The sequence below is a fragment of the Zootoca vivipara genome, chromosome 12 (assembly GCF_963506605.1).
Source record: "Zootoca vivipara chromosome 12, rZooViv1.1, whole genome shotgun sequence".
Taxonomy (NCBI): Eukaryota; Metazoa; Chordata; class Lepidosauria; order Squamata; family Lacertidae; genus Zootoca; species Zootoca vivipara.
In genome coordinates this window covers 9,123,638-9,135,773 of record NC_083287.1, presented here as the reverse complement: position 1 = coordinate 9,135,773, position 12,136 = coordinate 9,123,638, and the positions used below count along the sequence as shown (strand labels likewise).

The 12,136-nt window shown below is 46.4% G+C and overlaps 1 protein-coding gene across 1 annotated transcript in view; it reads left to right on the top strand.

The window, feature by feature from the left end:
- The first annotated feature begins 2,721 nt into the window (after positions 1-2,721).
- The window catches only part of STAC (SH3 and cysteine rich domain), a 69,242-nt gene continuing 59,827 nt past the window's right edge, over positions 2,722-12,136 (top strand). Inside the window, exon 1 of the mRNA XM_035130095.2 lies at positions 2,722-3,032. Within this exon, the coding sequence (XP_034985986.1) occupies positions 2,916-3,032 (117 nt within the window). The 5' untranslated portion in view covers positions 2,722-2,915. The remainder of the gene's footprint in view (positions 3,033-12,136) is intronic.

Sequence of the window (12,136 nt, the reverse complement as noted above, 5' to 3'; positions counted from 1 at the left end):
TGATCACTGCAGATGGTGACAGCAGTCACGATGTTAAAAGACGCCTGCTTCTTGGGAGAAAAGCAATGACAAACCTAGACAACATCTTAAAAAGCAGAGACATCACCTTGCCAACAAAGGTCCGTATAGTTAAAGCTGTGGTTTCCCCAGTAGTGATGTATGGAAGTGAGAGCTGGACCATAAAGAAGGCTGATCGCCGAAGAATTGATGCTTTTGAATTATGGTGCTGGAGGAGACTCTTGAGAGTCCCATGGACTGCAAGAAGATCAAACCTCTCAATTCTGAAGGAAATCAGCCCTGAGTGCTCACTGGAAGGACAGATCGTGAAGCTGAGGCTCCAATACTTTGGCCACCTCATGAGAAGAGAAGACTCCCTGGAAAAGACCTTGATGTTGGGAAAGATGGAGGGCACAAGGAGAAAGGGATGACAGAGGACGAGATGGCTGGACAGTATTCTTGAAGCTACCAACATGAGTTTGACCAAACTGCGGGAGGCAGTGGAAGACAGGAGTGCCTGGCGTGCTCTGGTCCATGGGGTCACGAAGAGTTGGACATGACTAAATCTTCACCCCCAACCAGGGACAGCAGTAACTAATGATACCTTTTGCATGCAGTTACTGTTGCCTGCTTCACACTAAATGGCATCCCTGAGTGCTCATGCCCTGTGACATGTGAGGAAATAAGCATCATCCTTTGTCACAGGCTTTGTCTCATCAGTGCTTATTTGTCCCTAGATCCTGCAGCTAGAATAGCACAGCTCACATAAATCATAGATCATTGTAGAGTTGGAAGAGACCCCAAGGGTCATCTAGTCCAACCCCATGCAATGCAGGAATCTCAGCTAAAGCATCCATGACAGATGGCCATCCAATCTTTGCTTAAAAACCTCCAAGGAAGGAGAGTTTGCAACCTCCTGGAGCAGACCGTTCCATTGTCGAATAGCTCTTACTGTCAGAAAGTTCTCGCTGATGTTTAGTCCTAATCTCTTTTCTTGCAACTTGAAGCCAACAAGTTCACCTAAACCCTGCTCACACAGCTTTTGTGGCTAGGAAAGTGATGTGAAAATGCACCAAAAAGTGTGTGGGTGAGCTAATGGTTAACAGGAAGACATATAACCACCTAGCAGAACAAAAGCTCAATAAAAAACAGACATTGTCTAACCTCTGCAGTAGCATTGTGCAAGTAAGTCAGGTTGAATGCTTTGAAAGCAGGTCATCTGAGGGAGCTCAGAGTGAGGTTAATAAAGGCTATTGCCCTTCCTCATCCTCATCCGCCTTGCCTTTTTGTCTAGAATGGGCGACTTCATGATTAGCTTTTGCCTACAAATTAGAAGACCTGAGTTCAAATCCTTTTTCAGCCACGAAGCTCCCAGGGCTGGTGTTGTGTGAATAAAAGGAATGTGAGTCACATTTACATCAGTCTGAGCTCCTTGAAGGGGAAGGATGAGCTATCAGAGCAATAAACGTATTATTTTAAACCATCCCTATTGCACACTTCTGTGTGAAAACTTGCTGTTGCCCGATTCTATACTAATGTACTTTGAAGGAAGTTTAGCTGGCCTAATGGGATATGCTCCTTGCAGCACATGGCAAGAAGCACCACTGATATCACTGGGATTTATTTTCTGGTGAACATGAAGAGAACCAGGCTGCACATCCCATAAGGGGTGGGTACACATGTACCAGCAGGTACCTGAGCCTCCCCTCCAGTGGGTTGGACTAGAAGACCCTCACAGTCCCTTCCAACTCTACAATTCTATGATTCTAGGCTGCATCAACAGAAGTCAAGGGAAATAACAGACCACTGGTGAGACCACAACTGGCGTACTGTGTCCAGTTCTGTGCGCCACAATTTAAAAGGGATATTGACAAGCTGGGACGTGTGCAGAGGAGGGCGACCAAGCCTTATGAGGAATGGTTGAGGGAGCTGGGCATGTTTAGCTTGGGAAAGGGGAGATCAAGAATGGATATGATAGCCATGTCAAATAGCTAAACAGGTAAGGTGGGGAGCAAGTTTGTTTTCTCCTGCTGCGGAGGCTAGGACCCCAAACAATGGACTCAAGTTACAAGTGGGCAGATATATAAATTCAATGAACAACAACAAGAGGGAAGATTCCAAGTCAATCTCAGGAAGAACTTTCTGACAGTAAAGCTCGGAAGGTGATGGACTCTCCTCCCTTGGAGATATCTAAGCAGAAGTCGGATGGCCACCTGTCGTGTACGACCTGGCTGAGATTTCTGCCTCGCAGGGGGTTTGACTAGATGACCTTCGGCATCCCTTCTAACTCTCCCTGTCTGTAACAGCAAGAAAAGCGTGGTCCAGAATGCAGAAAGACAAGCGTGATCCAGAATGTGATCCACAGCGGCTGAGGCAGCAGCAGCAGTGGGCTTTCGCGGGGGGCCGGCGGGGGCTCCTCCAGCAGCGCGGCGTGGGGCTGCACATGGCTCCCCTTCCACTACTACGGCGGCACATGCTTCCGCACCAGGCTCCCGGGCTCCTCCTCCCCGCTCCTTCCACGGCTCCACGCGTTACGCGGCGGCTCACTCCCCGCTCGGCGCTCGGCCGCTCGGCACGCCTCGCCCGGCGGACGCGGGGAGAAGGCGCGGGGCAGTCCCCCCCCCCCCGTAGAGAGCTATCCATAACTTGCAGTGGGGCAGGGGGTGATCCCTCGTGCGGGGCGTGTGTGTGGAGGAGAAGACGAGGAGGAGGGAAGAGGAGGAGGAGGAGGAGGAGGAGGAAACCGGGGGAGGCGGCGAGGAGCTCCCCCACTTGCGAATAAGAACCGCGCCGCACCGGAGGAGAGTTCCTTTGCTGGGCAGGAATGGCGAAGCCGGAGCACGTGAAATAAACAAGCAGCTCCCGGAGCTCTCCTGCCTCCCCACCCAGACGGAGGTTTTTCCGTCCGAGAGGCCAACATGATTCCGCCCAGCGAAGCAACAGAAGTCAGCCCGGAGGACGTGGAGAAGGACCGCGACCCGGAGAGCCCCGAGCAGCCGCCTTCGCCTGCCTCCACCACCAGCCAGGAATCCAAGGTCGGTCCTGCTCGGTCCATCCATGGATCTCTATTCGGAGAGGGGATCGATCTCTCTCTATGGCCAGGCGCGCTACATGCCCGTCCTCCTTTTGTGCCTGCAAAAATGTTTGTGAGGCGGGATCTCGCCATTCACCTGGCGGAGCTGGGAAAGAACGGGGGGGGGCACCTGATTGGGTTTTGGAATTAGTTTGTTTATTGCGTTTATTTTCTGGAGGGAGAGGTTTCAAAGCACTCTGTCAGACCATTCCTCTGTTTGGCACTCCGGTTGCTCTGGCTTCACGTGTTGATCCTCATGAAATAGACTGTGACAGATTTATTATAGGAAAGTTGTGTGTGTGTGTGTGTGTGTGTGTGTTAAAAAAATGTCTTTCCAGGAACTTTGCCATTCAGCTGATAAATAGGTCAGTAGCTGAAGTCTGGCTGAAGAGCTGCTATTGTAGGGGAAGAACTGCCATCCATAATAATAATAATAATAATAATAATAATAATTTTATTATTTGGTACCCTAGCCACTCTGGGCAGCTTCCAACATATATAAACAGTATGATAAACAGTATCACCCGCCTCCCTCCCCCAAAATCATATTTTATTGGCCTGGTTTGGCTTACCTGATTGAGGAAAATGATGCTTCTGTTCTGCATTCCATCCCTCAAAATTAAGTGATATAATAGGTGAGAAGTTTCTGAGTGGATTACCTGAATTAGAAAAAAAGATCTGTAAGTGAGCAGAAGGAAGAGCAGATGAGCAGAACAACGATGGTCTTCTGTTTAACGGGAGTATGACGTAAGGGGCAGGAGTTACCTAAAACAACTTGTTAGCTATTAGTGTTGCTGCTGATAAACACAACTTCTCATAGACCTTCTGCCCTGGTATTCAACAGAAGACTGACCCACACATTTGCCATAGCAGATTTTAGTGGCGTGGCATGCCACAATTCTCTGGCACGCCCTTTGAAAAGGATTGCAGCATCTTCCGAAATGAGCACCTTGACCGTAGTGGTGCCATTTTACAGTCACCCCCTCCTGTTGCAAGTGGAATAGATTTGGAACCGCTCCTCCAGAATAGTATTACTATTAGTAGGGTAAAATGGGTAGTAGTTGCTTGACAGGCCTTGAGCATCCTCGTGGAAGTTGATATGATCTGATCCTAACTGGCACTTCAAAGGTGGTACTCAGCAGGATGGAAGTTTGTGCTTTGAACGAGGAGGTCATGTGGACGAATGGACTTGCCACCATGCTGTCAAAGAGGAATTGTGCATCGCTGTGGCTACAGCACCGTACAGTCCTGATTATAGCTATTGATGTGTTACTTTCTTCCAAATCTATGGGAGATATATTTGGGTCAGTGGTAATTGATGACGGGATTGCAGCCTAAACTCAGGAAATATCAATAGGGTTTCATTTTCTCCTTACCTTTTATAGTAACTAACTATGACAGGCATGTCCAAAGTCTGTTTCGGGGACTAATCCGGCCCAGCGGTCGGTTTAATCCAGCCCCTGTGGCAGTTTTTTTCCTGGAGTAAAATTCTAAAAAAAACCACCTCAACAACTTCAATCCTAAAAGAAGCTCAACAACTCCAACCCTAAAAAAAAGCTCAACAACTTTGGGGTAAAATCATTAAAACAAAAAAGCCCAAGAACTTCAATCCCAAAAAAGGGTCAACAACTTGGTCGGCCCTTTGGTCGGCCCCCATGGCCCTTCACTTCATCAAATCTGGCCCTCTTTGAAAAAAGTTTGGACACCACTGAACTATGATTTGATGTGGAGGGGTGTATGCACTTTGGGCATGAAGCAAAATATTTTAGATCATAGAATCATAGGATTGTAGAGTTGGAAGGGCCCCTGAGGAATATGCAGCTGTCCCATACAGGGATCGAACCTGCAACCTTGGCATTATCAGAACCACACTCTAACCAACTGAGCTATCCAGGAAATATTGTGTATGAATATATTTCACACAATGCAGAGTTCACTGTGTATATCCACCTCTCAAAATACACACGTAGAATATTGTTGGGCTTCAGGCTTTGATGAAAGGTCTCAGATGCTGGTAATTTTGCTTTCAGCCACACAATAGTTCTTAAAAACTCAAAAGGGCTTTTAAACATCAGGTGTTGTTTTGTAGCATATTTGTGGAGTACCTTTTGGTGTTTTCTTCTAATGAAGAATGTAAAACATACTACTAGTTTTGTTGTGATATTGCTGTGACGCCAGTATTCCAGCTAAGTTTGCTAATACAGTATTCATACAACAGTCAAAACCAAAATTAGGAGGAGTAAAATAATCTCTTTCAGGTTTCAAATTTCCATTTGGAAATAAACGTTTTAAAGATCTGTATTCTTATTTGGTCAGTTTTTTCATTTAGGCAAAATTAACATGTTGGCTCCACAAATAATCAACAGTTTGAAACCAATTGCCATTGAAACCAATTTCAGTCAGTGTTGCACCCTCCAGTGTTAAATCTGGAAAGAAATGATAAACTACATGAGGCATTCTGGAGTTTGTTTCTTATCAGATGGGAAACCATGGCTTTTCTGAAATATCCATACTAGTTTTGCTTTTGGTGATGCTGTTGGGGTTATACTATTAGTACACATCTGCAGCCATTGATGGCGAAGTTTCATATATGTTCATTTTATTAAAAATATTAAAGGATAGCAGCCAGTCCCAGACTGGTGTCCTTTGATGGTATATGAATCAATCTATTTATTACGGTCATAGACCAGGCAGCGGGAATGCATGCTCCCTTTCGCAGGAGAAGGCGAACACTTGCGCTCCACTCTGGCCCCCTGCACAGTAGGGGAAGGTTTCAGGAGAAGGGGAAAGGGAAAAGGTGTCCGTTTTCTTCATCCATCCTGAAACTTTATCCACTCCACTGTGAACCCCAGAATGGTCTCCAAAGGCCCCTGTTCTATCTTGGACAGCGGCCTGGACAGGGGCATTTGTGTTAGAGGGTTGGAGAACAGAAACATGCCCCCCCCAAAAAAAATGTTTCAGGACCCTGCTGGTTACTGCTTAATCTGAAATTGCTTTATGCTCCCACTTTTTAGATAAATAATTAGGGGAGGGAGGTACTGCTTGCTCCCTCTTCCCCACTCACAAGTGTAACAGGGCAGATATCATAACTGGGTGTTTTGTTTCCATGGGTGCAACACCAATGTGGCAGCTTTCGTTTCTGGAGTAGAGATCTCAGATTTAAGGCCAAAGTCAGGCAGTTTTTATAGTCGTGCACTTTGTAAACACAGCACTAAGGTGGCTGCTTTTACAGGTCCTTTACATGTGTGGTCCTAGCACTGTTTCATGGAAACAGGCTAAAGCAACTGTTCTTACAGATCTTCTTATTTCCTTCTGGCCTTAGAAAGAAGGCCAGGAGAGAGCCGAGAACATAGTGGGCACTTTTTCACTTTCTGAGAAAAGTTCTTTGAAATAAAGAGGCTTATTGCCAAGTACTTGTCATTTGAGAAGGGATTGCAGTGATCCTTGGTGCAATTATTTTCAAATTACTGTTTAATGGATAGTTGCATTTGGACACTTTTTCATAACTCTTCCCTCACTCCTTCCCCATTCAGCCTACATCATTTATAATTAGATTTACTGGATGTCTCTTGTGGGATCTAATCCCTTGTGAAGTCTTTGGACTTTCACTGTTGCAGAGATTTGAACCTGGCCTGGTCAAGTATTCTAACCACTACACCATGTGTGTGTGTGGCCCTTCAGATACGGTAAGACTACAACTATCAAACCTGACCATTGGCCATGCTGACTGGGGCTGATGGGAAATGAAGACCAACACATCTGCAGAGCCACAGGTTCCCCATCCCTGCACTAAAAGGTAAAAGGTAAAGGGTAAAGGATCCCTGGACAGTTAAGTCCAGTCAAAGGCAACTATGGGGTAAAGCGTTCATCTCGCTTTCATGCCAAGGGAGCCAGTGTTTGTCCACAGGCAGCTTCCTGGGTCATGTGGCCAGCATGATTAAACCTCTTCAGGCGCAACAGAACCCCATGGTAGAAACTAGAGTGCACAGAAATGCTTTTTACCTTCCTGCCGCAGTGGTACCTATTTATCTACTTGCACTTGCATGCTTTAAAACTGCTAGGTTGGCAGCTGGGACCGAGCTACAGGAGCTCACCCCATCACGCAGATTAGAACCATCGACCGGCAAGCCCAAAAGGCTCAGTGGTTTAGACCTCTATCCCTGCACAAAACCATAACAGAATGCCAATCAGCAGAATCACTGAATCGTAGAATTGTAGAGTTGGAAGGGACAGTGAGGGTCATTTAGTCCAACCCCCTGCAATGCAGGAATCTTTTGCCCAACGTGGGGTTCGAACCCATGAGCCTGAGATTAAGAGTCTCAGGCTCTACCAACTTTGCTACCAAGTTTGTCACCAGATGAATCACGTCCAGCTGCAGGTAGAAAGTTTTAAAGTGGGTTAATACATTGATGCATTCGAACTCAGAGCATGCTGGCAAGAAACATAAACTGGTCTCTCCTGTACATTCCAGTTTTATTTTGTATAGTAAGATTCCCCCCCCTTCCAAACATGCACTCTCCAACTGTCAGGCTGCAGTTGAGATGAAGTGTTACCATGTGATGCTGCTGGTTGTGAGAAATGGCTGTGAGTTACAGATCAGCTTGAACTGGGGTGGGAGGTGGGACTGAGTTGTGCTAATTGCACCAATCTGTTTAAAACTCGTTTTGATACTGCATTTTAAAATTGCTGTAACTCACCCTAGTGAGTTTTTGCTACCAAGGAGTGTGATGGAGTCTCCTTCTTTGGAGATCTTTAAGCAGAGGCTTGACAGGCATATGTCAAGAATGCTTTGATGGTGTTTCCTGCTTGGCAGGGGGTTGGACTGGATGGCCCTTGTGGTCTCTTCCAACTCTATGATTCTATGAGTTTGGGCACTGCACTCCAGAGGTTTGCAAAGCTGAAGAGCCCAAGGCAAGGGCTGATGGGAAACAAAGCAAGCTTGGGAGAATCAATGTGGCTTGTTTGCTCATCTGCAAGTTTGTTTTGGCTTAGGGTTACTTGCAAATGAAACCTATTAACATTTGTTTTGAAAACACTTGCAGCCTGCCTAGTTAAACTTGATACTTTAAGGAAGCAATCCTAACATAGCTGCCAAGTTTTCCCTTTTCTCGCGAGGAAGCCTATTTAGCATAAGGGAAAATCCCTGTAAAAAAGGGATAACTTGGCAGCTATGAATCCTAACCACACATACTTTGTAACGAATTCTCCATCACCCTAAGCAAATGTGTCTTGGATTTAGGTATGAGTCTCCCAAAAATTACAGGCCAGAGTCTACTACCCTTATTCAAATGACGTACTGGTACTTTGCTGAACCTGATTAGCATTTCACACCACACACATGCAGCCTGCTTCAGTCTGAGTACATTTATTAGTATTGACTCCAGCCCATAAAACTGCCAAGGGTCACACAACTTGGTCTGCCTTAATTGGCTGAATGAAGTCTAACTTGCACTTCAGTGGAACAAGCAGTAACAGACACCCCTGAGGTTGCATGGTTGTACTCTGTTTACTATTACATCGTACCTTACTGCTGTATGTGATATATACCTGGCACACAAAACCTAAACCTAAAAAGCTATGGTTTGCAGAAGCTAGGGAGGTGTTTGCCAAAAGACACTTACTATATTAGGACTTGGGCAGGAGCTGGAATCAGCAGCCATCACCACGGCACCTGTTGCATCGTAGCATAAAACCCAATCCTATGGAGACAGCATATTGGGCCATTAATATATCTGATCCCATTGCTAGCAACAATCCTGAATTATTATTTTTAATTACTTTTATTTATTTATTTATTTACTTGTCTGCCTGTCTGATTCAGCTTATTATATAGGTGGTGGACTGGCCTTATCTATGTTCTATTGTATACAGGCATTTCTGCTATTTGACACGAATTCTTAACCCTCATAATATACAGTACTTGGGATATTTTTGTTGCGTTACTATTTGAAGTGCAGTGTTGCTCTTGGATAATATTTGCTTGTTGTTTGCTTGTTCCCTTTTTTAGTTTTAGCATGATAGTTTATTACATGATAGATTATAGATTTTACGGCATGGTTTTGTGATTCCTCTATACAATATAAAATTGAGGTGATGTAGTAGACATTCATCCATAATCAACTAGAACATATTGCTGTGGCCAGATGAAAGAATGAAATCGTTACATACACTCCATGCTTTGGTAGAGTATGATGGGTCCAATTTGTTTGTTTTCTTTACCAATATTCTTAGGGATGGAGCAAATCCTGACTTGTGGAAGAGTTTTCAACTTTTCTCTTTCGGCAGAGATTGGTCAGTTACTGCTCTCTCCTGTAACAGATCATTCAAATCTTTCTACTTGTCTCTTCGGACTCCTGTCTCTTAAGCTTCAATTTAAAAATTCTAACCAAAGGAATCATAGAAATGAATTTATCTTGGCATTGTAATTGTTGGAATGTAATGATCTGTTCACAATTTTGGGACATTGCATCAGAGTTTTAGAGCGGTTTCTGTAGAATCCTACCACATTCATGTGAAAATTATCAGTGCTTTACTATGATTCAGTCATCCTTTACTATGAGAAGGGAAAATGGTATTTTATTCTAAGTGATGTCATACTAGGCTCCCTGTCTGTTGTTGGTACCTGCCTGTCTTGAGAGACAATGGACCTCCAGGGTGAAGTCAAACTGCTGCTTTAGCAGCACAGAAGTGGCCTCCCTGGGGTACAATCCTGGGCAGAGTGCATGGAAGTCCTGGGCTGCCCAGACAACAAGGCCCCACTCTTGGCCTCACTGATGTCGTCCAAAGGAAAGCAGAGCAATACATTTAGCATCAGCTGCAGGAGTTGCCAGAAGGAGGTGTACAAAGCACCACCCAACTGTCTTAGGGACTGCACTCTGGATTTACTCCCTAGCCTTTTCTTCTCTCAAAGATGACCCACAAGGCAGGACCTGACTTCTCCTTCTCCTTGATGAGCTGCCTTCTCAGGTTGACGAGCCCCATTTGCCATCACTCCCCTCTATAATACGTTCAGAAACCACCTTCTTGACCATTGGGCCCACTCTTGGTCTTGTCCACTCCATCTGCCAGAGCATGTATTCACATGCAGGGGGAAGTCTCTAACTCACTGAGGGTTTGAGAGCCATCAGCCACCTTCACGTGGTTTAGCTGGCCAGTCAAAGCCATTCCTGAGGTGTGGCCGCTGTCACAGGCTGACAAGCAGAGGGCCTTCTTGGTTCTGACACCTGCCCTGTGAAACACCCTCCCATCAGATGTCAAGGAAATAAACAACTATCTGACTTTTAGAAGACATCTGAAGGCGGCCCTGTTTGGGGAAGTTTTTAATGTCTGATGTTTTATTGTATTTTTAATACTTTCTTGGAAGCCGCCCAGAGTGGCTGGGGAAACCCAGCCAGATGGGCGGAGTATAAATATTATTATTATTATCATTATTATTATTTATTAAACAGCTTCTGGGAGCCACAGCTGAGAGTTGAGTGCAGAGTCTTTAGAAAAATTCTAATCAAACTCTAAACAAGTATTCTGTTCCTAGCTTCTAATAATATGGTGAAGGGGAGCCACCAGTGACCCTCCAGATATTGCTGGACTCCAGCTCCCATCAGCCCCAGTCATTGTGGCCAAAGGCCAGAGATAATGGGAGTTGGAGTCCAGCAACATCTGGAAGGTTGCAAATTCCCTGCTTACGTTTAATCATTAATGCATCTCCTATTGCATAAAATCAGGGTCTCCTTTCACAGCATGTGCCTCTTCCTACCCCCTTGTGCAAAATCATAAAGCTGGCTGCTGTGAACATTTATGCACTACAGCATGTTCTGGTTTTTGTTGTTTGCAAAGCAATAAAAGTGTCTGAGTTCCTCACTTGACTAGGTCCAATTAAAAATAAAATAAAATTTGGAATGCCCCTATTACTTCACTGCACCCTATTATAACGCCCACATAGCTCCCTCGGCAGGACACTTTCAGAGAGCAACTCCTGGAACGAGGGTTCAAGACCCACCCCGGGAATCATGCACTGACAGCAGCTCACTGCATACGGCCCTTTGGGAATGACCACAGCTCAGTGGTAGAGCATCACTTTCCACGCAGAATGTCCCATGTTCAGTCCCTGGAATCTCCAGGTAGGACTGGGTGAGACCCCTGGGCAGGACTACCACTGGGTAAATCATCTGATGCCAGACTGATGCCAGACCCCACAAGTGAGTGTGTAAAGCAGGAGGGTGGGGCTTTGCTGAAACAACCTTGCTGGCCAAATGGACAGCTCTGGCAGGCTCTCCCCTGCTCAGCACCTGAAGGCCCCAGTCCTGCCACTCACCACCTGGCCTGGGCGGGGCCTGAGGCCTATAAGAACTGCTGCTGCTGCTGCTGCTGCTGCCAGCCAGGAGGACTCCCCTGCTCAGCGCCTGAAGGCCCCAGTCCTGCCACTCACCACCTGGCCCAGGGCGGGGCCAAGGCCTATAAGAACTGCTGCTGCTGCTGCTGCCAGCCAGGAGGACTCCCCTGCTCAGCGCCTGAAGGCCCCAGTCCTGCCACTCACCACCTGGCCTGGGCGGGGCCTGAGGCCTATAAGAACTGCTGCTGCTGCTGCTGCCAGCCAGGAGGACTCCCCTGCTCAGCACCTGAAGGCCCCAGTCCTGCCACTCACCACCTGGCCTGGGCGGGGCCTGAGGCCTATAAGAACTGCTGCTGCTGCTGCTGCTGCCAGCCAGGAGGACTCCCCTGCTCAGCGCCTGAAGGCCCCAGTCCTGCCACTCACCACCTGGCCTGGGCGGGGCCTGAGGCCTATAAGAACTGCTGCTGCTGCTGCTGCCAGCCAGGAGGACTCCCCTGCTCAGCACCTGAAGGCCCCAGTCCTGCCACTCACCACCTGGCCCAGGGCAGGGCCTGATGGGCTTTATAAAGGACTGTTGCCGCCGCTGCTGCTGAGCAGAGAGGGCTCCATTTTGTTTTGTTTTGTTTGTTTAAATTCCTGTTATTTTTTACCTATGTTATTTAAACTGTATTAAGGATGTATTCTTAGTTTTAGATATTGATTTATGTTGAAATTGTTTTCTATTCGGTTGTGTATTT